Here is a 26,295-nt window from a genome sequence, read left to right on the forward strand (position 1 = left end):
GTCTGTTACATTCGATTGTCTCTGTGTACAAGGTTCTCCTTGTTCTTCTCCTTTCACTCTGCATTAGTTCCTGGAGGTCATTCCAGTTCACATGGAATTCCTCCAGTCCATTATTCCTTTGAGCAGAATAGTATTCCATCACCATCAGACACCACAATTCGTTCAGCCATTCCCCAATCGAGGGATAACCCCCCCCCATTTTCCAATTTTTTACCACTACAAAGAGTACAGCTATAAATATTTTTTTTTATTATCTCTTTGAGTACAAACCCAATAGTGGTATGGCTGGATCAAAGGGCAGGCATTCTTTTAAAGCTCTTTGTTTATAATTCCAAATTGTCCTCCAGAATGGTTGGACCAATTCACAACTCCACCAGCAATGCATTAGTGTCCCAATTTTGCCACATCCCCTCCAACATTTAGTATTTTCCTTTGCTGCCATATTGGCCAGTCTGCTAGATGTGAGGATACCTCAGTGTTGTTTTAATTTGCATTCTCTAATCAGGAGGGATTTAGAACACTTTTTCATTTATTGATTCAGGTGATACTTTAAACTCAGCATATCCAGAACAGAGCTCATTGCCTTTCTTCCTAAATGTAGTCTTCCTACTAAATTTCCTTTTTTTTTTTAACCCTTATTTTCTGTCTTGGAACCAATACTGTGTATTGGTTCCAAGGCAGAAGAGTGGTAAGGGCTAGGCAATGGGGATCAAGTGACTTGCCCAGGGTCACACAGCTGGGAAGTGTCTGAGGCCAGATTTGAACCTAGGATCCCACTGTCTCTAGGGCTGACTCAATCCATTGGGATACCCAGCCCCCCCCCCCCTTTTTTTAAAGGGAAGCACTATCCTTCCAGTTAGCTAGGTTCACAGTTTCAGTATAATCTTCTCTTTCTGTGTGCTTTTGATCCTGTTTCCTTCTAGGAAATTCCTCCTTAGTCATTCTTTCTCTCTCATCCTTTATCCTCTAATTTCTAGCTGCTTGCTGGATGTCTCTCATTGCTTATATGGTGCATCAAACTAGATGTATCTAAAACAAAACTCAATTTCATTCTTCCTAAATCCAACTTTTCCCAAATTTACCTCTTTCTGTTTAGGATACCACTATCCTTCTGGTCAGCCATATTTACAACCTCAGAACCATATTTAATTACCCCCTTTACCTTGCCCCCATAACTAGTCAAATTCCAAATCTAATCGACTCTACCATTTCCAACCATCTCTCATTTTTCTCCTGCTGTTCACCATCCTGGGTCAAACTCTAGCTACTTCACCCCTAAGCTCTGGTAATATAGGCTTTTCATTAGGCTTCCTACTTCTATTCAAGTCTTCCTTGCTCTAACTATTCTTTCACATATCTGGCTAATTGATATTTCTTAAGACATGGATCTGACTGTGGAGCCTACTGCTTAAGAACTTCAGTAGTTCCCTAATGTCTCTAAAGGCTTTCACAATGTGACTCTCATATTCCTTTCTAGACTTATTTTATATTACTTGGTGTTCCCAGAAAACTGACCTAACTTAATCTTTTGTACTCATCCTTTTGTCTTTGCCTAGAGTTTTCCACATGTATTAAGCCTTTGCTTCCTTCAAAAACATTCCATTTTGATACCTTCTATACAAAGCCTTTCTTGATCCTCTCAGTTGGTAATGTTCACTATCTTTTCAGATACCTTGTATTTATTTATTCATCTGTACTGCCTTTTGCTGCCTCACAGTTGAGTGTAAGCTCCTTGAGATCATGGTGTGATCATTAGCACCTCGTGTATTTTTTGGACGAGCTCCATTTCTCATATATTGTTGTTGTTCATTATCATTATAATTTTCTTTAATTGGAGCATTGTCATTAAATTCCCAATTCCTATTTCCATAATTCTGGTTTCTAAAGTTCTTATTTCTATATTCATTATAGTTATTTCCATAGTCATTATTATAATTTCTAGAATTCTGGTTTCTATAACCATTATCATCATTTCTATAGTTATTATTTCTAAAACTATTATTAAACTGTGTATTCCTTCCAAACATCTTAAGAAAGGTTCTACAATCCATCATATTGTGGCCCTTCTTTCCACAGAAGTGGCAAGTAATGGATTGATAATTGGATTTCTGGAGAGGGGCAATTGTCGTTGGTTCATTATCATGTCCACTTTCTAATTTAGTTATCCTATCTATTACACATCTCATTTTTTTCTTCATTTCCTCCATGTCATCATTATTTTCTTTCTCCTTTTCTTCGTTTCCCTTTAAAACATATATAGCTGTTTTTCGCAATTCTTCAAGGTCCATATCTGACCATCTTGGGCATTGTGTTTTAAAATAATTTTTAATTGCTTTGCAAGAATTGTTTACAAAGATTCTCCTAACTTGTCTTAAACTACTCTCTTTAGTTAAGTCCCAATCTAAGTATCTGTCCCCAAACTCGATAATTCTGTCCATAAATCTGGAGGGTGTTTCTTCGTCCTTTTGCTTAATTTTTTCCAGTTCCATCCACTTATCTGTACTGTCTGCACATTCCTTCATAGCCGTGAGGATGGCCTCTCTACAACGGTATAGTTGTAGATAATCCTCAGGATTGTTATAGTCCCATTCGGGATCCTGAGATGGCCAATGTGCTGCATTACGCCCCCGGGTTTTGTTGACATGAGCAATTATTTTATTTTTTTCACGTTCACTTAAAAAAGCCTGGAGTAAGCTCTCAACGTCCTTGTAAGACGGATTATACTGAAAAAATATGTCTCCCATCTTTTTTGTTACTAGAAAAGGATCTTGTTCATATGTGGGGATATTTCGTGTAAATTCATTTATTTCTTGGGGAGTAAATGGTATCCTATGTCTTAAAGTCACCACATCCCCATTCCGTCCTATTTCAGGTACTTCTCTTAGAGGAAACAGGCCTCTAGTTGAATTTTGTACCTGTGGGTCAGTTTGACAAGGACAGGTTTCTCTAGGAGGACAAGATCTCCCTTGCATTGGAATTTGGTTTTCTGTAGGAGAAGGAACATGAGAAGCTGGGATTGCAGGGGAAGGGTTTTGGGGATTAAATTCAGACAAGATTTGCACTACACGAGAGAAGCAGTCTGTTAACTGGGCTATAGGGAAGGTGTTTTCCATCTCTATTTCAGGGAAGGAAATTTCCTCATTCAAAGGTTCAGAAACAGGTCTGTTTCTGGTAGAGTGGTTGTTTGCCAATTGATCCTGTAAGAAACTTTTTAGATCTTCTAATTGGGCTTGCATTTTATCCTCAATTTTTCTTATTTTATCATCTCTAAATATAGTATTGAGGATTACAAAAATGACAGTACCTATTAATATAAAAATTTGGAGGTATCCTTCATTCCTCAATGCCCCTACTTCTTCAGCTGCCATATAATTGTCAAAGAATGTAGTACTCATATATTTCTCTAACAGTCTTCACAAAACACGTGGGGAGCAGGGCAAAGCAACAAACTTTCCACAGGTTTTTTTTTTTTAATCCAGGAAGTTGTTCCTTAAGGGAAAGGATATTTAGAAACAGCTCTTCCAGCCAGGAGTTTAGAGTCCTGTTGCTGAGATTTAAAACAGCTGTTTTCTGTCTATCAGAGTCACACAGCTGGGAAGTATCTGAGGTCCAATTTGAACCCAGGACCTTCTGCCTCTAGGGCTGGCTCTCAATCCGCTGAGCTACCCAGCTGTCCCTTAAGATTAAAGGGAAGAAAAAGAAAAAACTGCTGATTTCAATTTAACTTAAGGAGAAAAGAGAAAAAGTTTTTTTATACTCACGTGTTCTAGCAGCTGTGTCTTTAAGCCAAGTTTTTTGTTAAAAAAAAAAGAGGGACTAAGTGGTGAGACGGTATAGTAAAAAAGGCAAGGAATTTCAAAAGTTATTTGAGATGATTCTTTAGACTCCCGTGTGGTCAGCCACAATGTGACAAGGGAATCACTTTAAAAGACTGATATATATTAATTTAAGGTCGCCAAGGAATTCAGCTATGTATTTCCTAAATGAAAAACTCAAGTCAGCCGTCAGCCTTTTTTGGAGTTTAATTACAATAGGAGCAAGAAAGGAATTAGAGATAGAGAGAGAGAAAAAGGGAGAGAAGGGAACAGGGCTTAAATACCCCTTCTGTTTAGGCTGGGCCAAAAGGCCCAAGCCCTTAGATAGCTGGGGCAAAGAAAAGAGATCAGTCCCTATCACTCACGTGACCAAAATGGAGAAACAGTCTCAGAGGCCCCCACCTTCAGCTTCCTTCAGCGCAAGCTTCTCCAAGTCCACCACAATCACCCCGACCAAACTCCTCAACAACCTCAAGTCTCCAGACCCTCCTATCTTTAAGGAAACCATCCAAGTTCCTCCCCTCCGTTCTCACATCTACCAATCACTGTCCATCCATTTCCCTGTGCCAATGGAGGCTCTAGCTTAACCCAGGACCACCCAGAGGCTTTGCACATGTCTGTTGAAGGTCATATTTTCAAATGAAAATCTTTGATCTAGGCTGCAGCCCTTACTCAATCCTATTAGGACTGAATAGGGTGGAGATTGATTCCAAGTATCTCCATTGTATCAATTCTAAAATCAATCATGATTCAAAGAAATTCCTGTTCTATGCTTAAGCATAGGTCAAAGTCCTTTCCATTGTTCAGCAAAAGGTTTCTGTCCTAAAGTAATCTTAAGAAGGGAAGAGAAGGAACCTCCCATGCCAATGGGGTTCCCATTCCAATAGACTATCAGTAAGAAATTTTCCAAGTATGAAATATCCCAATGGTGAAATTTCCAACATTTATAAGTCTAAGGAATTTTGAGGTTTACAATGGAGACTTTCTTTTTGTATCTCCAGTGCCGATAGCATATAGTACCTTTTACATAAGAGGTTTTTTTTTTTTTTACATAAGAGGTTTTACATAAGAGGTTCTTATATGTGTTTTTTTTTTCCACTTGTTTGCAGAATTAAGTTGAAAAGTCTTGAACTAAAAATGCATTTTTAGGCTTTAATGAATATTTAGATAACATCTTTGTGTTGTTTCTTTAGGCACCTAGGATCACAGCTTTGTGAATTAGAAAAACTAATAGATAAAATGATGATTGCAGAATTTTCTACTTATTCTCATAGTGATTTAAATAGACTACTGGAAGATGACTGTCAAATTTTAGAAGAGGTATGTATTTTGAATACTGGAAGAAAAATAACTCTTACTTTTAAGACGTCTTTCAAATCAAGTCAAGCAAAACTTTTATTGTCTGTGTTTAATTCTTTTTACTGTATCAGAATTTGTAAGCTAGTAAATTAGAACTCCAATTTCATTATTGATTAGCTATGTGACCTCAGGCAAGTCTCTTAATCTTTCTAATTGAATTTCCTCTGTTGTAAAATTGGGGGAAATGATTTCTGCCATGGGTTTAAAAAAAGTTAGGGTTAAAAAAAACCCCTTAACTTCTGTCTTAGAATCAATACAGTGTATTGGTTCTAAGTCAGAAGAGCAATAAGGCTAGGCAATGGGGGTTAAGTGACTTGCCCAGGGTCACCCAGCTAGGAAGTTTCTGAGACCAGATTTGAACCTAGGAGTTCCCTAGGCCTGGCTCTCAATCCACTAAGCCACTCAGCTGCCCCTCAGGTGGTCTTAATGTTAAAGTCCCTTTTCTCTATAGTGCATTATGTTGCCTCTAATAATCTTTCTAGATGATGAGGGTCAAATAATTTTATGTATTTGACAGTGCTTTGAAAAATATTCTATAAATATAAGGAATTATATAGTCATGTTATTTCATTGCTAATAACAGTTTTTTGGATATACTCAGGCACATGCTCATAAACATCTCATTTAAGGATAATTATAATATTTATATAGTCATATCGTGTTTTAAAATTATTAAGATCTCTCTCTATATTTTTTGACTTGATTATTAGTCCAAGCTATGAATTTACCTCCACTGTTTGAAATACTAGTAAGAACCTAGGGAAAAAACCAAAATAACAACCTTTCACCAGCTTTATTAGATATCTCAGAATTAATCTATTAATTAGAGTCCTTTAGTCTTTCACTCAAAGACTCTCTAAGACACTGAGTTTAGTTACTGGGAAGCAGCAAAAAGTGATAGTAAAGCATGCCATACAGTGGAAGGGAAGAGAAAAAACAAAGTATGGGCTTCTGTGCTTGTTAGTGTAGGATTTATTAGTTCTATGTACTTCACTAGCTCTTGAGGACAATAGTGTATTTATATCATAGTACCATAATTACTATTCTATTAAGTTATGTTCAGTGTGGTTGTTTAAGAAAGGAAAAAGTAAAAATTTATATAGTACCACTATACTCAGCAAATTATATATATTACCTCGTTTGATCCCTGAGAGGTAGGGTAGATGCTAGTATTATCCTCATGTTGCAGTTGAAGAAACTGAAACAAATACAAGTTAAGTGCCTTATTACCTAGGGTCAGATAGCTGCTAAGTGTCTGGGGCCAGATTTGAATTGAGGTCTTCCTGATCCCAGGCCCAGCACTCTATCCACTGTACAGATAGTTTTAGAATGCTGTGTTTTAGAAAGATTTTCATCCAAAATAATTAACATATTAAAAGTGTTTTTATTAAAATGTTTGATTGTTGGGGAAAATTTCTTATGTAGACTACTTCTCTGATGCTGTTAAGCAAATGAGGTTCTTTTGTATATGACATAAAAAGTGGTGTATAAGTATTTAAAATGTGATATATGATAAGAAAGACAAGGGCTTATCCAGCAGATTGGCATGTCCAGATCTAGACAGTTTGGAAAGATCAAAGCCATTCCACACCAGACTCAGTTGAACTTTTATAGTGCATTGGGGCTTACTTGCATTAAGGTAAAAATAGAAGATAGGAGCCAGCTGGGTGGCATAGTGGATTGAGAGCCAGGCCTAGAGATGGGAGGTCCTAGGTTCAAACCTGGCCTCAGATACTTCCCAGATGTATGGCACTGGGCAAGTCACTTGACCCCCATTGCCTAGCCCTTACCACTCTTCTGCCTTGGAACCAATACACAGTATTGACTCCGAGACGGAAGGTAAGAGTTTAAAAAAAAAATAGAAGATAGAATTGCTGAGAACTTTTTAAAAATCCATATCTTTTGTCTTAGAATCAGTGTTAATAGCTAGTGTGACAAGGAAATCACTTTAAAAGACTGATATATATTAATTTAAGGTCGCCAAGGAATTCAGCTATGTAATTCCTAAATGAAAACTCAAGTTTGCAGTCAATCTTTTATGGAGTTTAATTACAATAGGAGGAAGAAAGGAATTAGAGATAGAGAGAGAGAAAAAGGGAGAGAAAGGAATAGGGCTTAAATACCCCTTCTGTTTAGGCTGGGCCAAAAGGCCCAAGCCCTTAGATAGCTGGGGCAAAGAAAGGAGATCAGTCCCTATTACTCACGTGACCAAAATGGAGAAACAGTCTCAGAGGCCCCCACCTTCAGCTTCCTTCAGAGCAAGCTTCTCAGAGTACACTGCCACCACTCCGATCAACTCCTCAACTACCCCCCGAGTCTCCAGACCCCCCTGATCTTTAAGGAAACCATCCAAGTTGCCTCCCCTCAGTTCTCACATCTACCAATCACTGTCCATCAATTTCCCTGTGCCAATGGAGGCTCTAGCTTAACCCAGGACCACCCAGAGGCTTTGCACATGTCTGTTGAAGGTCATATTTTCAAATGATTAAATCTTTGCTCCTTTGCTACAACCCTTTCTAAATCCTGTTAACCTGAGTAGGGTAGAGATTGGAATAATTAAATTTTGATCTAGGCTGCAGCCCTTACTCAATCCTGTTAGGACTGAATAGGGTGGAGATTGATTCCAAGTATCTCCATTGTATCAATTCTAAAATCAATCATGACTCAAAGAAATTCCTGTTCTATGCTTAAGCATAGGTCAAAGTCCTTTCCATTGTTCAGCAAAAGGTTTCTGTCCTAAAGTAATCTTAAGAAGGGAAGAGAAGGAACCTCCCATGCCAATGGGGTTCCCATTCCAATAGACTATCAGTAAGAAATTTTCCAAGTATGAAATATCCCAATGGTGAAATTTCCAACATTTATAAGTCTAAGGAATTTTGAGGTTTACAATAGGCAGTGGGGGTTTAAGTGTCCAGGGTAACATAGCTAGGAAGTGTCTGAGGCCAGATTAGAATCTAGGACCTCCCATCTTTGGGCCTGGCTTGATTGTTTTCTTTTTTTTGTTGACTAGCAGGAAATATGTGCTTGGTACAGCTCTGATATCCCAGTAGTCAAATCCATGTTATTGAATATTACTACTTTTGAATGAGGTGGGTCGCTTTTTTTTATCCATTAGGTATTTTGAAATGTAAATTTTTAATATCTTTATTTTCACAGGAAAGACTAGTATCACTTATATTTGGACTTTTAAAACAAAGAAAACTAAATTTTTTAGAAATTTATGGTGAAGAAATGATTATCACAGCAAAGAATATCATTAAACAGGTAATAAAACATTTTTTCTTTTTAGAGATTTTTGTTAATGTTTGAAGTAAGCTGAGTATGCATTTGGATGGTTGAATGCGTGTGTGCTTGTCATCCTATTCTTTAGTCTGTTATATTAAGTCTAACTCTCCAAGATTGAGTTTACCATTTGTGAAATATAAAATACATTACTGAAAGACTAATTGAACACATAAATGCTAGATTCATATTTAGAGAAAATAGCATTTCACATTTATTCTTACACTTTAAATTGAGACACCTTTAAAAAGAATTCCCAGGTTCTTGTCTATGTGTAAACATGATTCCCCTATACCCCCAAATTATAGTCTGTATTTTGAGGATAGGGAAATCTTCAAAATGATGCTAGTAGTTGTAGCAGTGGCACGGTGCAGAAGGTGTATCATGATAAGTAAATGATGGTAGGATATCTGTAGTACTGAATTTCTAAAAGTTATATTCTTCAGGTAAAATATCCAATCAATATCCGATTTTCTGCCAATAAGTATTATTTCAGACAGAATTGCTTAGCCTTAGTTTTTTTTTTTTTAAACCCTTACCTTCTGTCTTGGAATCAATACTGTATATTGGCTCCAAGGCAGAAGAGTGGTAAGGGCTAGGCAATGGGGGTCAAGTGACTTGCCCAGGGTCACACAGCTGGGAAGCGTCTGAGGCCAGATTTGAACCTAGGACCTCCTGTCTCTAGGGCTAGCTCTCAATCCACTGAGCTACCCAGCTTCCCCCTCTTAGACTTAGTTTTAAAGCCATTTTAACCCTTATAATTATCTTGTATTACCTTGAATGATTTCATGAATTTTAATAATGTGGTAAAATTATTCAGGAACCTTGGTTTTTAAAAATCTTGAAAAGTTTTAAGGATAGCTTAAATAATCCTTAATTAACTCTTGGATGGTTATTTGGAAGAATATTTGTACTTGAATATTACAGTGAAGGAAAATTTTGTAATACTATAAAAATAAAATATACACTTCCATAGAAACAAATAAGTTAATATTTTTTTCTCAAAATTTTCAGTGTGTGATTAATACAGTTTCAAAGATAGAAGAAATAGACACAGAAGTTGTTGTGAAGTAAGTATAAATGTGAATTTGGGGATGGGATGGGCTTAAGATATATCTCAAGTGCAGAGGATGAAATTATAATCTTCATACAGTTTAAGTAATGTTTGTATATTATCAAAAAACTAAGAAAATATCAAGACTCTATAGCTTCTTAGATCTACAACATAAATATGGAATTGTACTTTTTAATTATGTGCCAATTAATGATGTGGAGATGATTCTGAGTTATTGAATACTAGTTCCTACCACTTATTTTTCATTTTTCTTTGTCTGTTTTTTCTTATACATTTTCTTGATAGTTTTATCCTCACTTAGAAAAGAATACTAAAAATCCTTTCCACTCTGACTTAATACCACTCTAATCAGGTTCTATATTACCTCTTACTAGGGCTATTGTAATAATCACTTAAATGGTCTTTCTGCCTCTGTAGCCTCCTTACCTAAGGCATCTTCTAAACATACCATTTTGGTCACGTTGGGTTTTCCTGCTCATAATTGACTACCAAATAAAATTCACTGCTTTTTCACATGGTTTCACAGCTTATCTTTTCAGCCTTACCTCCAAACAATTTCTCTTCTTATGAGCTACTTCCCAGCCAAACTGGACAACTCCCATTCTCATCCTATTCCTCCAACCTCCCCAGCCTTCGCTTCTACAATCATCTAATTTGAAAAGGATTTTTTCCATCTTTTGAAGTTTGATCAAGGTCCAAATGAAATGTCAGGTCTTCCATGAAATCTTTTATTATAACATCCACTCCAATTGAAAATGATCTCTTCCAACTGAAATTCCTTATTGCATATTATCTGGACCTTATGTTATCCTTTGTATTTTAGTTATTTGTATACATGTATTGAGAACAAAGTCTGTCATATGTCTCTTTGTATCATGTGATCTGGCTCAGGATCTTTGTCTTCCATCAAGCCTTTTTTCATCATTCTGCCTTTCTTGAAACTCTAATGCCACTGTTTTTATTTTCTATCCTTTGTTTGATTATGAACTTTAAAAAATACCGTGTACCTAAGTGCTAAACATTTAACAGTTTTCTACAAATTATATCTTTCACCCTGCCTGTTAGATTTTAAATTTCTTTAGGGAAAGGAAACCTTTTATTTTGACTTCGTAACTATGATTTTTTAGTACATAATGAGTATTAAGATATTGGACTTAAATACATTCCCAAGTTGTAGTCAAATTTATTTAAAGCCACAAGATCTTAGAGTCATCCTTATTTTATTAAGTCTATTGTTTCCTGAAATAGTTTTGGGTTTTATTTTCCATTTATCTTTTCACAAGTGTTTGATATCATTTTATGTTAGGAAAAATTCTTTATGGTTAATAGCAGAAAATATTGTTTAATTTTTAAAAGATCATTCATTTTGTTGAGATAAAATGATATATGTTGCCTTTATTTTTATTCCAGAACATTTAAAAAATTTGGTCATATTTTGTATATTTCTCTGTAAAAAGTAGTTAGAGTTTAGGCAGTGATCATGTTAACTTATTTACATGGAAATACTACCCAATAAACTTTTAGATGTTGATATACTTGATTAATCATTAGTTATTCAAGCCTGGAGAACCACTCTTTAGGGACAAACTTCCAATTTCAATGCATCTAGTCACTTAATGATACATTAATAAAAATGTGTTTTGCTCTCTCTGTAGCATATTGTCTTTGAGACATCATGGAATTTTTCAGTTCAATGGGCAGCTAGGTGGCGCAGTGGATATAGAGTCCCAGGCGTGGAATTAAGGAAGACCCGAGTTCAAATTCAGCCTCAGATACTTCCTAGCTGTGCGACTCTGGGCAAGTCACTGAACTTTTGTCTGCCCTCAGTTTCCTTATCTGTAAAAGGAGGATCATAATAGCACCCATCTCCTAAGGTTGTTGTGAGAATAAAATGGGATAATTTTTGTAAAGCCCTTAGCACAGTGCCTGGCACATAGTAGATACTGTATAAATGTCTGTATAAATTACATGGCATATAACTTTAACTATATAGTCTATATAAAAGACATAAGCATTAGCTATTATTAATTTGCTGATTAATTATTATTCACCTCAAAAAGAAATTGAACTAGTTGTAAAGGAATTATCAGAGGGGAGGGAAAAAATCCTTAGTCCATATTCCTATAGTTTTTTGATGAGACAGCTATACCTAAATCAGGGAAGTATACAGCAGTGAAAAAAAGAACTATAAAGCAATATCATTAATGAGATAAAGTATATAAAGTGCCTTTTAACTGTAAAGCATTTTTGTGTATAAGCTGTTATCATTGTTAACAAACTGAAAAATTTCAATAAAAACCAGGCAAAAACCTTTAATAATAGTTTAGCTAAAAATTACTCATGATAGCCAAGTCAAACTTATTCCAGAGGTTCAAGGATGGTTTAACATAAAACAAACTATAAATATATTAAAAACAAAAAGATTCAAAACATGTAGATACAGAAGAAGTCTTTGATAAAGTATAATAATATAATCATTCTTGTTAAAAATCATGTATAGCATAAGCAGAGAAGGGACTTTCTTAGTATGATTAAAAGTACCTTTCTAATACCAAAAGCTAGAAGCATTTAAGGAAAATTTAGGACTCAACCAAAGATTTCCCTTTTCCTTACTATTTGAAATGGCAGCTGTAGTAAATAAGATGAGGAAAATTCAAGCCATTAATAAAAGAGGAGATAAGATGATACCTATTTGAAGACGACTTGAGTATACATAACCTTAAGAAAATCAGCAAAGAAATTTAGAAAATTAGTACCTTTAAGAAATTATTGGTATGTAGAAAAAGTCCACAAAATCAATAACCCTCTTACAGAGTAATAACAAAATCAAGGAAGAAATAATATAAAGGGAAATCTTATTTAGAGTAACTACAAAATACTTGGGAGTCAATCTACCTAGACACCCCTTAATATTTATAGAAATCTAATTTCAAAACACTTTAAAGAGACAAAGAATGATGTTATTGGAGTAATATTTATTGCTAATGATAAGGTTACATCAGTATGATTTAAAAATCACAGTACTATTAACAAAGTTCTGCAAGAAGTGACAGAGATACTCCATTTTAAATACTGCAGGTAGAATGAAATACCTGGAAGTATACCTGCCAAAACAAACCCAAGAAAATTACATGAATGTAATTATAAAACACTCTTTGCACAAATAAAGTCATATCTAAATAATTGGAGAAATATTAATTGTTCCTGGATGATCAGAACCAATATAATTAAAATGATAGTCCTACCTAAAATAATCTACTTATTTAATGCCATCCTGCTATCCCAAACATAATACCAAAAAATTATCTTATTTAACAAGAAAAAATAATAACAAAATTAATTTTGGAAGAACAGAAAATCGAGGATAGCAAAAGAATTAATGGGGAAAAAATGTAAAGGAAGTAGGTCTAGCAGTATCAGATTTTAAACCATACTATAAAGCAGTAATAAAATTATTTGGTACTGGCTAAGAAATAAAAAGCTATATCAGTAGAACATAAAGAAAACAGTGGTAAAACTTTCTTTTTGACAAAAACTTTGATTCAGGCTATTGGGATAAGAAATCACCAGTTGGAGGCAGGTAGGTGGCTCAGTGGATTGAGAGCCAGGCCTAGAGACAGGAGTTTCTGAGTTCAAATTTGGCCTCAGTCACTTCTTGGTTTTGTGACCTTGGGCAAATCATGTAACCCTAATTACCTAGCCCTTATTGTTCTTCTGTCTTGAAACCAGTCCTTGGTATTGATTCTAAGACAGAACGTAAGGGAGGAAAAATTACTGGGACAACTAGAAAGTAATTTGGCAGAATCTATATCTTATACCATTCTCTAAGTTGATTTAATAATGGATACATAATTTAAACATAAAAGGAGATGTTATAAGCAGATTTGAAGAACAGGGGACATATATATAGATAAGAGAGGAATTTGTAAGTAAATGAGATAGAGAGCATGTGAGATGTAAAATAATTTTGAGTACATTAAATTGAAAAAGGTCATGAATAGAGGTCTCTTACCTAACATATAAGAGAACTTTGTCAAAATTATTGGAATAAGAGTCATCACTCCATTGATAAGTGGGTAAAAGATAGGAATTAGATAGTTTTTGGATGAAGAAATCAATGCTGTATATAGGCATATGAAAAAATACTCTAAATCACTACTGAATAAGGAAATGCAAACCAAAACAATTGTAAAGTTATCTAACCTATCAGATTGGCTAAACTGACAAAAGGACAAAATTACAAATGTTGGAGAGGAAAAGTGGGGATACTAATACAGTGTTGGTGGAACTGCGAATTGATCTAACCATTTTGGAAAGCAATTTGGAATTATAAATAGAAGATCTTTAAAATTGTGTATATCTTTAGACCCAACAATCCTATTGAAAATTGAGGGAATGTCTATCAGTTGGGGAATGACTGAGCAAATTGTGGTATATGATTGTGATGGAATGCTACTGCGCCGTAAGAAAGAATGAAATTCATATTTTTAAAAATTTGGAAAAAATTGTATGAAAAAATGAAGAGTAAAATGAGTGGAACCCAGAGAACTTTATTATATAGAGTTACAGATTTAATATTTGAAGAATAACTTGTGAATGTTCACCTCCAGAGAATGAACTGAGAAGTCAAAATATGAAAGACATAATCTTATATATTTTTGCTGGATAATACCCTCTGTGGTATGCAGAGGTTAGGGAAGGGGTGAAATTTAAAAAATAGAAAGAAAGGAAGAAAAATGATAAAAAGGTGGGGGAAATGACAATATTATCCAAATTATTTTTCATATTTAGTGCTAAACAAAAATACCAAAAGAATACTTTAAGTTGCTAGACAAAATAATTTATAAAAAGAAACAGAATACCTAGAATCTTAGAGGAAGAATCATGAAAAAAGTAGAGATGAAGGGGAAATAGCATTCACAGGGCTATAATTATACTGTAAAGTATTAATCATCAAAACTCTTTGGTAATGATTTAAAAAAAAGAGAAATAGATTAGTATAACAGGATTGAAAAGAAAGAATCAGAAATAATTTAACTCAGAAACCCATTGTTTGAGAAACCTGAGAATATAAATTACTCTGACAAAAACTTCTAGGAAAACTAGAAAGAAATTTGGCTAAAATTAGATTTATATCAATATCTTATAAGCTCAGAATTATAATTGTATATTATATTGTATGTAATTATAATTATAATTGGAAGGCCATACCATAGAAAATGGAAGAGAGTGAATGAGAGAGCATTTATTTAGTGCTTACTGTATGCTAATTCTTGATAAAAATAGAAAAAGTAAGAATTTCTGTTCTCTTAGAGATTTCTAATTAGGAATATAACACATAAAAGAAAATTTAAGGGAATTTTTCTGCAGGGAAGATAGAAAGGCTCATAAATCAACAGGTCATTGGCAGTACCTTGGGATTGGAATGTATATCCCAAATACAAAACATCACATTAGTACACTAGAGCAGAGCAGATTGAAAGGCTTATCTATCTCTATCTCTGTTTCTCTAGAAAGTTGGTGATAGTTCATCAAAGAAGTGTGAGAGACCATTTTACTCTTCCTTCCTCTCCAAATAAAGTGGTTAGCTAAGGAGGCAAGAGAGAAGGGAACCTTACTAGCAGTTCTTGACTAAAAGTCCTTGATGAGATCTCTGTGGCAAATCTGAATGGCCTACAAGGGCATGTAAAAGGGCAAGAATTATTCCCGGCAGTTAGTAAAAGGATATTAACAATTTTCAAAAGAAGCATTGTAAACTTTTAGCTATATGAATGATTGCTCTAAATCACTAATAATAAAAGAAGTAAAAATCACAACTGAAGTTTCATCTGCAAATTGTCGAAAGAAACAAAAGTTGGGGAAGAACTATGGAAAGATAGATTAGACAAAGTATATGTATTGTTGGTGGAGCTGTGAATTGGCCTAACTATTCTGGAAATTGTATGATTTGTAATTTGCTTAAAAAGTGAGTAAATGCTATATCTTTTGAACTAGAGATACTGCTATATCCAAGGAAGTAAAAGACTGAAAGGTATATTGTACTCCAAAATGTTCATAACAATACTTCTTGTGATACCGAAGAACTAGAGACAAAGTAGATGCCCATTGATTAGGAAATGGCTAAAACAACTGTGGTCCATAAATGTAATAAGTGTACCACAATTGGCTTAGCCAATTCCTAAGAAATGATAACTATGAAGAATTCAGAGAAGCTTTGAACTGATGCAGAGAAATGAGCAGAACTAGGAGAACAACATGTTCAATGACTATAACAATGTAAATGGAAAAAAAAAGGAACATGAAACTGAATTGCATGTAATTATAAAGGCCAAGCCTGGTCCTAAAGGAGAGATGAAAAAATAAGCATTTCTCTGTGAATGTGGCAAATTGCATATATTGTGAGATTGGTTCTGTGTTTTTTATTTTGCTGGACTGCTTTTTCCTTCTTATTCTTTGTTATAAAGAACGGCTTGCTGAATGGGGGAGGGACATATTTAGAAATGAAGGTGAGGCATAAACAAAAAATAATAAAAAAAATTTGAGTTAAAGTAAAAAAAAATCATTCTCTAAATTGTGTGTTTTTTTCAGACTTGCAGATCAGATGAGATTGATGAATTTTCCTCAGTGGTTTGATCTCTTAAAGGATATTTTCTCTAAGTTTACAGTCTTCCTCCAAAGGGTTAAGGTAAGGCCTTGTGTAATTATCAAAACACTCTGAAAATCCTTTATATATTTACCGCTTTAGATTCTTAATATACCATTGGATCAAACTTTTCTACTAAATTCCCAATAATAGTATGGCTAGAGACTTTAGGTTATCGAATACTAAGCCAACAACAGTTCTCAAGGTTCTGCCAACTTCAGAAGCTGGGCAACAAATCTGCATTTATTATTTGAGGACCATCTTAGCAACATTTAGAGAGAGTTAACAGTAGAAGGTTGAGAACCAAATGATTTGTTTTTGTTTTTTAGCCACAGCAACTCCTGAAAATCACCTGGAGGGTGGAGGGGTGGTATACATCAATGGAGGGTATGCCAGTGCTGAAGATATTATGCACTTTTTGAAGCATTAAAATATGGAATCGCTAGAATAAAACATAATTTAAAAATTTTTATAAATAGTTTATAAAGGCGTACACATTTAGAATATATCCATACGTATACTTTGCAAATAACATATTATAGTTTCATGTTGTTTTTCATGTTAAATTGCGTATGTGCTAAAATGAATAATTATTTAGGAATACCTGACATTTAAATGATATTTTAAGATATAGTGTCTTAAATATATTAACTGATTTTTCACAACACCCCATGAGGCATTAACAATCATTTTACATTGCTTTTTACTTATGTGAGGAAGTACATTTATTTAACACGAGGAAGCTGAGACTGAGAGAGGTTAATAGATTCTCCACATTGTCACAGTGATCATTTAGGAGGAATTGGTTGGGGAATTGGGAGGACTCTCTTGACTCTTAAGCCTTGGGCTCTTTCATATATTATGGTACTTCATAGCAATAATTCCCAGCCCTGATTTTCTGATAGTCTGTGGTTTCTTTAGATGTCTCAAAAGGAAGTATTTTGTAATTCTAAAGACCTTTTCCAAAATAATTTAATTTTAATTGACTTTAGTGAGAAAAATTTATAATGTTTCAGTATTTTTACAAGCTCTAGGAAGTGGGGAATGTCAAACAATGATGTTACTACTAGAAATCATTGTTCTACAGTTATCCATGTACAGTAGGTGGATGACTTTCATTAATGAGTAAATATAGTAATAGCCATTGTGTCCTCATGTGTGCAAGATTTAATGTGTCATTGTTCACTTGTTTCCAACTCTTTGTGACCCCATTTGGGTTTTTTTTTTTTTTTGTCAAAGGTACTATAGGACATTTCCTTTTCTAGGTCATTTTACAGAGATGAGGAACAGAGGCTAACAGTGTTAAGTGACTTACTCAGTGTCACACAGCTACTAAGTGTCTGAGACTCATCTAGCAGAGTCTGATTCCAAGGCCAGTGTTCTGTCCATTGTACCACCTAACTGCCCCTTGATGTGTCAGCACAATCTCTCATATGCTGATTAATTTTCTATGCGAGGCCTTTCTTAGTTGTTCCCTTAGATGTTGTTCATTTGAATATAAGCTCCTGTGTTCTGGCTAGCTTGGAATGTAGATACTGTGGAATGTTAGAGCTTGGTTAGATATCAAAGAAGCCAAGTCATCCACTGCATTCCAAGCCATCACCAATCATTTTGACTTCTGTCTTGCCACTAGACTAAAGTGACTGGAAGAGAAAGTGAGGTTAAACAATAGTAATGTAATTTTGTTCTTCTTTGAATATGAAGTATAACAACTAGCCAATCAATAAACTCCTTGAAGGTAAGGATTTATTGTTTTTGTCTTTGTGTCCCATAGCACCTACCCAGTGACTGGCATAAAGTAGAATGTAACAAATGGGAGAGAGGGGCAGAACACCCAAAAAACAGAATGGAACAGTTCTTCAGCCCAAAGTAACTTAAAAGTTTGGTAAGAAAGGTCTGTCTTACTAGAGTGAAAGTGGAACACAAAGCATCACTCCAAGGAAGGCCCCACTGTGGCATGTGGCATCAGATATGGCTGAATCAGCAACAAAGTCTTCCCAAGCTCTTAACCACAGATAGGAAGAGAGGTTGGATATCTGTTCAGAAGATTACAGGGGTTCCTTTGCTGGCTCTGGATGCAGGACCCTGTTGCATTGCCTGTACACAGATCTAGGTTGCAGTCCCAGGTCCCAGTACCAGAGCAAAGAGGAGCACTTGGCACATGCCTGTACTTCTGACCTGGTCACAGTTACAGAGTGGAAAATAGTGCTTGTGGTCACTTTTAGACCAGAGCACAGGCCACCTCTCCTTTGATCATGCTGCTTTGGTAGAACTAAAAACTTACAGATCCTCAGAGGTATGTCAGAAGATACGCAGAGATACAAAGAACTTGAAGATTGGCACAGAATAGAACCCTCTTCACAGGAACTAAGCTCCCCTGTAATGGTTTTTTAAATTAAAAGACAAGAAAAAGACTAGAAAATGATTAAACAACAACAAAAAAGAAACTCATCAAAGAAAGTTATTTTGGTGACAGGGAAGACCAAAACACAAAATTAGAAGAAGACAAGGCAATGCTACTGTATGCAAAGGCTCAAAGAAAAATATAATTTATTTTAAGACCAAAAAGAATTCCTGGAGAAGCTCAAAAAAGATGTAAAAAACCAGAATTAGAAGAAAACTTGGGAAAAGTTAATGAGAGTGATGCAAGAAAATTATGAAAAAGATGTTGACAGTGGGGAGCTAGAGCTCAGTGGATTGAGATTCAGGCCTATAGATAAGAAGTTGTGGGTTCAAATCTAGTCTTTGATATTTTCTAGCTGGGTGACCTTAGACAAGCCACTTACCTCCCAATTGTCTAGGCCTTATCACTCTTCTGTCTTGAAACTAATTCTGTGGAAAGTAAAGACCTCAAATAAAGAAATAGATAAGAGAAGCACCAAAAAATGTTGAAGAAGATAATATTTTTTAAAATTTCTCATTCACAAAAGAATTAATGTAGAGAAATGTTTTACATGATTTCACATATAAAATCTATATCAGTGGTCGCCAGGGATTTAAATTCTAAATCCCAATGAAATACTCGAGTCAGAATGGAATTTTATGCTGATTTATTTATAATAGAAGGAAGAAATTAAGAAGGAGAAAGAAGGAAAGGGGTAAAGATCTACTCCAGCCTGGCCTGAGCCAGGGGGAGTTAAAAGGCCTCTCAGCCAAAGGGCCTTCCCAGAAGATTAACTAGCTCAGCTTCCAGCTAGGAGGCCTCCTTCAAGATGAGGGGCCTCCTTGGAGGCTGGAACCTTTAGAAGGGTCAAGGGAAAGGGAGGTCAGTTTTAACACTTACCATGTGGTCACATAAGGAAAGCAGTTTCAGGACTCACACTTCAGAGGTCCTCCAAGTCAAGTTTTTCCATCCAAGTTCGCAAAAGCCCCCTCACAGGAAATGACGTGAAATATAAAGGCAGTTCTTTACATCACTTTCTGTGCCTCACATGTACCAATGGTGGCTTAAACTTGGCTTAAGACAGCCCAGGGGGTCAGTCAGTCATCTCTGATTTGTCACTTGCTAGCATACGCAGGTCACAGACCATCTTCTCCCAACACTTAATCCTTAAGTGGGGGTGTATACATTCCTAGTTGCTAAAATTCTAAAGACTAAGCACAGTGGAGTAAATCTAAAATTCACAAAACAGAAGATAAAGGTTTTTTTTTTTAATTGTTTTCATATGTAATTGGAGGCGGGGATAAAATGTTATTAAAAAGAAAGAAAAACAAAGCAATAAAGCTTTGGTACTGATTGATATTGGGGTCTGGCCTTCATCTGCTTAGGTGAAATAGGGAGTCAGACAAGACAGGGAAAACTAATAGTAAACAAACAATCTTTGAGTTGGGATTTAAAATGAGCCAAGAAAATTGTGATTGGTTGAATTGTTGACAGATGGAAATGATTTTATTAATTGGCTAAGACTGTTGGTAAAAGGAATTAATGAGGAGAGAATAGTAGGAAGTATAATTCATAGAAGTAATGGCACCAGCAATTTGAGGAGATGGTGGGCATTAGCAAAATCATAATGGATGGCTAGTAGATTCCTAGATTTTGGAGTTGGCCATTGAGATAAAGTTGGACAAAGAGAAAATCTTACTCCGTAGAAGGAAGGAGTTCGGAAGGGTGCTGTTAGTCACACTTAATAAGTGTTAGTCCTTATAAGCATGCCTTAATTATTTTTTTTTATTGGGAGAGCTATGAGCAAATATCAGTCTATGCATTAGTGGTCCCTAAAGTTATCACTGAGCCAAGATGGCAGAAGAGCAGCATGGACAATAGAAAATTTTTATAGAATCAAAGAAGAGTGAGAGGTACAGACTCTATAGGAGAAAGTGAGATCAAAGCAGCCAAATGTAAAACTTCAAAGAAAAACGGGAATTGGTCTTAGGCTCTGGAAAGAGCTTGCGAAAGGAATTAAATAATCAAATAAGAGAGGCAGAAGAAAAATGGAGAAGCTAAATGAAAGTAATGCAAAAAGAAAATAAAAACTTAAAAAGCAGAATTGGCCAAATGGAAAAAGAGGCACAGAAATCCAATGAAGTAAAGAATTTAGTGAAAAGTAGAATTGACAACTGGGAAAAAAAGAGGTTCAAAATGTCATGGAAGAAAATCATTCTTTAAAAATTTAAATTGGGCAAATAGAAGCTAATGACTTCATGAGACATCAAGAAACAAATCAAGATCAAAAAAATGAAAAAAGTAGAAGAAAATGTGAAATATCATTGAAAAACAACTGATCTAGAAAATAGATTCAGGAAAAACAATCTAAAATTTATTAGATTCTCTGAAAGTCATTATTAAAAAAAAAAGCCTAGACATCATATTAAATGAAATTATTAAATAAAATTGCCCTGACATTCTTGAACAGGAGGGTAAAATAGAAATTGAAAGAATATATCTATCACCTCCTGCAATAAATCTGCAAATGACAATCCCTAGAAGATTGTAGCCAAATTTAAGAGTCTAAGACTAAGGAGAAAATACTGCAAGGAACCAGAAAGAAACAATTCAGATAACAATTAGCAGCTTATACATTAAAGGTTCAGAAGGCTTGTTATATGGTATTCTATAAGGCAAAGGAACTAAGTTTACAACTGAATCTCCTATTCATCAAAACTGAATATCAGTGTAAAGTCATTTAATAAAATAAATTTCTAAGCATTACTAATGAAAAGTCCAGACCTAAACAGAGGATTAGATGTCCAAATATAAGATTCAAGAGAAGCATAAAAAGATAAAAGAAGAAAATATAAGGGATTCAATAAGGGCAAACTGTTTATATTCCTACATGGAGAGTTGATATTTGTTTGTTTTTTAAAGTCTATTATAATTTTTTTAAATTTTATTTAATTAGATGATTTAGGCTAATTTTCCATGGTTACAAGACTCATGTTCCTTCCCTCCTCTCCCCTTGCCCTCCTCCCATATATGACGCACAACTCCACAGGGTGTAGCATGTGCCATTGATCAAGAGAGTTGATATTTGTAACTCAATAGAGCAGTTAGGAGGAGTATACATAAACAGAAAGTACAGATATAAGCTGTTTAGGCTGACATGATATGCAAAAAAAAAAGTCAAGGGGTGAAAAAGAGAATTGCACTCAGAAAAGGGAAGAGAAAGATAAAATGAGATAAATTATATCACCTAATGAGTTGCAAAAACTCCCTATTACAATGGGAGGGAGGATGAGGGTGGTGACAGGCAATGTTTAAATCTTACTCTCATCAAAATTGACTTAAAGAGGAAGTAACCATACTTATTGGAGTATTTAGAATTTTATCTTGTCCTATAGAGAATTAAGAGGGAAATAAAAGGGATGGAATTGGGGAGGGAGTAATATAAGGGAAGGGGAATTGGTGGGGGTGACTAAAAGCAAACCACTTGTGGGGAGGGGCAGCACAAAAGGAGGGAAAGTGAAGGATCAAAAAGGGGAAACCAAGTTAGAGGGGAACACACAGTTGGTAATCATAACTGAATGAAAATGGGATGAACTCACCCATAAAATGGAAAGGAATAGCAAAGTAGATTAAAAACCAAAATCCTTTAATGTGTTAACATTTGAGGCAGGTAGACACAGAATAAAGGTAAGGTGATGGAACAGAATCTATTGGACTTCAACTGGGGTTAAAAAAAAGTCAATGTGATGGAAAGAAAAATTAATTGAAAACTAATTCTAAATAAAGGAATGAGTCAAAGAACAAATTGTTGAAACTTAATTTTTATTAAAGAGAATGACAATGAGTAGATAACATTACCAAAATTTATGTGATACAGTGAAAGCAGTACTTAGGGGAAATTTATATCTGAATGTATATCAATAAAATGAAGAAAAAGCAGATTAATGAATTGGACATGCAACTAAAAAACTAGAAAAAGAAATTAAAAACCCCCAACTAAAGATTGAATTGGAAGTCCTATAAATCAAAGGAAAAATTAATGAATCGAAAGTAAGAGAGCTATTGAATTAGTAAATCTAATAGTTGGTTTTATGAAAAATCAAACAAAATGTATAAAGCACTGGTTAATTTGATTTTAAAATAAGAAGAAAATCAAATTACCAGTATTAAAAATGAAAAGGGTGAATTCATCAATGAAGAGAAAATTATAGCGATCGTTATCAGCTATTTTGCCCAATTATATGACAATCTAGCAACTTAGGTGAAATGGATGAATATTTACAAAAATTTAAGTTGCTCAGACTAACAAAAGAGGAAATAGAAAACTTAAATAATCCCATCTCAGAAAAAGAAATTGAACAAGCCATCAATGAATCCCCTAAGAAAAATCTTCAGATGGATTCACAAATGAATTCTATCAAACATTTAAAGAACAATTCCAACTACTATATAAACTCTTTGGCAAGATAGGCCAAGAAGAAGTATTATTCTTTTTATGACACAAATATGGTGCTGATACCTAAGCCAGGAAGGGCAACAACAGAGAAAGAAAATTATAGGCTACTTTCCTTAATGAACATGAATGCAAAAATCTTAAATACTAACAAGGAAAAGATAGCAATATATCACAAAGATTATTCACTACAACCAAATGGAATTTATACCAGGAGGGCAAGGCTGGTTTAATATTAGGAAAACTTATTAGCATAAATGACCATATCAACAGAAATCACACAATTATTTCAATAGATGCAGAAAAAACCTTTGACAAAATACAATACTCATTCCTATTAAAAACACTAGAAACATTAGGAATAAATGGGCCTTTTCCTTAAAATAATAAGTAACATCTATCTAAAACCACCAGCAAATATCATCCACAATGGGGATGTTAGAAGCCTTCCCAATATGATCAGGAGTGAAGCAAGAATGCATGTTATCTTCACTATTATTTAATATTATACTAGAAATGTTAGCTTTAGCAGTAAGAGAAGAAAACAAAATTGAAAGAGTTAAAATAGATAATGAGGAAACTAAACTATCATTCTTTGTGATGATATGATGGTATAAATAGAGAATCCTAAAGAATCAACTAAAAATCTAGTTTAAATAATAACTTTAGCAAAATTGCAGGATATAAAATAAACTCACATGAATCATCAGTATTTCTGTTTATTATCAACCAAGTCTAGCAGCAAGAATTAGAAAGAGAAATTCCATTTAGAATCACTCTTGACATTATAAAAACTTGGGAATCTATTTGACAAGACAAACCCAGAAATTATATGAACATAATTGTAAAACATTTTCCACACAAACTTATATCTAAACAATTGGAAAAGCATTAATTATTCATGAGTAGGTTGAACTAACATAGTAAAAATAACTTAATGCCTAAATTTATTTATTCATTCAGTGCAATACCAAACAAAGTAGGGGAAAAGTTTTATAACAGATTTCTCTGTAAATATCTTATTTCTCAAATATATAGAGAACTAAGTCAAATTTATAAGAATATAAACCATTCCCCAATTGACACATGGTGAAAGGATATGAATAAGCAGTTTTCAAAAGAAGAAATCAAAGATGTCAAAAATCATGAAAACATGTTCTAAATCCCTCTTGATTAGAGAAATGCAAATTAAAACAACTCTGAAGTACCACATCTATCAGTTTGACCAATGTGACAATAAAGAAAATGATAAATTTTGGAGGGAATGTGTCAAAATTGTCACATGTATGCATTGCAGGTTGAGTTGTGAGTTGATCCAACCATTCTGGAGGACAATTAGGAATTATGTCCAAAGGTCTATAAAACAATGTATACCATTTTATCTGATAATACAGTGACTATGTGTGTATCCCAAAGAGATTTTTAAAAAAAGGAGAAAAAGACCTACTTGTACAAAAAATATTTATAGCAGCTCTTTTTGTGGTGACAAAGAGTTGGACATTGAAGGGATGTCTTTCAATTAGGGAATGACTGAACAAATTATGATATATGTTGGTGATGGAATTTTATTGTGCTATAAGAAACACTGAACAGGATGATTTCAGAAAGATCTGAAAAGACTACATGAACTGATGCAGAGTGAAATAAGCAGAACCAGGAGAACATAGTAACAGTTGTATTTTGGAATGATCAACTGTGAAAGACTTAGCTACTCTCAGCAATACAATGATCGAGGACAGTTCTAAGAGACTTGTGACAAAGAAAAAACTGATGGAGTCAGAATGCAGATCAAAGGACATGGCTTTTCACTTTAGTTTATTTTAAGAGTTTTGGTTTTATATCATTATTTTTTTACAAAAATGGACAGTATAGAAATGTGTTTTGCATGATAATAAATGTATAACCCAGATCAATTGCTTGCCAGTTCTGGGAGAGGGAGAGGAATGGGAGGGAAAGAAACAATTTGGATCCTATAACTTCAGAAAACTATGTGAAAATTTGCTATTGCATGTAATTGATAAAATAAAATATAAAAATAAGAATTTTCAGTCTCTTATATTTCAGAAATCAAGAAGCATATGTTTTGTTTTACATAGTAAAATGAAACGGTTGTTGAACTCCATGACTGAAAAAATCAATAAAAGTATTCAATTTTATTTATTTGTTATCTATAAAAAGACATTATAAAATTTATTTTATTTTTAAACAGTTTAATATATCTTGTTTTTACATCATAATCAAACCATTCCCCATCACATTTTCCCCCTCCAAAAGGTATTTCAACCAATATACTATCTTTCTTTCTGGTTTTTGTAGTTTGTGGATTAATAGAAGGCAAGGGTTGATATTTTGACTTAACACTTTGTTACCAACATTGTCCATTGTATTTAACCTGAATTTTATTGCTTTTTATTTGCTTTACTTAACAATTTTAATTATTGTATTGTATATATTGTATTAGATATGCTTTCTTTATTCTATAATACTTCTATGTAATCACTCCTTAAAAAATTTCCATCAAAGCATTTGATATCTTCCCTTTTCTGCCCACTTCTCTGAAAACTGAGAAAAGGAAGCTAGATCTGAGCCTCTATGATCTCGCCACCCCCTCACTCTTTAACTTCTTGAACTCTAGCTTCAGCCTTCTTTACTCTATTGAATTGCTCTCTCAAAGGTCTTTAGTGATCTTATAATCATTAGTTCACAGGACCTTTTCTTGTCATTTTTTTTGTTTTCTTTGCAATATTTGACCATGTTTCAAACCCCTTCTTCCTAGATACTTCTTTCCTAGATTCCTTAATACTACACATTGATTTACTTGTCAAGGCTCTCTTATACCTCTTCTTTCTTTTTAGTCATCTTCACTGACCTATTTGCTGGTGGCAACTCAAATTTATCATGTCTAGTACAGAATTTAACGTCTTCAAAACAGAATCCTCTGATTTCCCTATTTTTATTTTGATTCCAACAGTCCCTCACATACCAAGCTTAAAACTTTATATTATCTTAAATTCTTTCTCCATAACCTTCCACATTTATTCAGTTAGAGAGTCCTGTGAATTTACATTAATAATCTCTCTCAAATCCCCTCCTTTCTGTTTCCATTGTTATTAAGCATAGTGCAAGTTTTCTTAATCACTTTTAAGGTGCCACTTTGTTTAGTTCTGGGCTCCATCTACTGCAGTATATCCTTCATATTTCTGCCAGATTTATCTTATACCTTCACTAGAGACCTTTTCCAGGACTTTCTCACTGTCATGGATGCCCTGTGTCAGTTAACTTGGT

At 34.3% G+C, this 26,295-nt stretch overlaps 1 protein-coding gene and 1 non-coding gene across 5 annotated transcripts in view; both read left to right on the plus strand.

Annotated features, from left to right (window-relative positions):
- VPS54 (VPS54 subunit of GARP complex) overlaps positions 1-26,295 on the plus strand; it is a 96,786-nt gene that overhangs the window by 43,399 nt on the left and 27,092 nt on the right. For all 4 annotated transcript variants that reach the window (XM_007476752.3, XM_056813930.1, XM_056813929.1 and 1 more), the window contains 4 exons: positions 5,009-5,135; positions 8,331-8,438; positions 9,471-9,526; positions 16,120-16,216. In XM_007476752.3, the coding sequence (XP_007476814.1) occupies positions 5,009-5,135; positions 8,331-8,438; positions 9,471-9,526; positions 16,120-16,216 (388 nt within the window). The remainder of the gene's footprint in view (positions 1-5,008; positions 5,136-8,330; positions 8,439-9,470; positions 9,527-16,119; positions 16,217-26,295) is intronic.
- Positions 15,648-15,708, plus strand: MIR7260 (microRNA mir-7260). The gene has a single exon (NR_127447.1). It is a non-coding gene; the product is annotated as a microRNA mir-7260 (primary transcript).

Source organism: Monodelphis domestica, chromosome 1 (genome assembly GCF_027887165.1).
Source record: "Monodelphis domestica isolate mMonDom1 chromosome 1, mMonDom1.pri, whole genome shotgun sequence".
Classification (NCBI taxonomy): Eukaryota; Metazoa; Chordata; class Mammalia; order Didelphimorphia; family Didelphidae; genus Monodelphis; species Monodelphis domestica.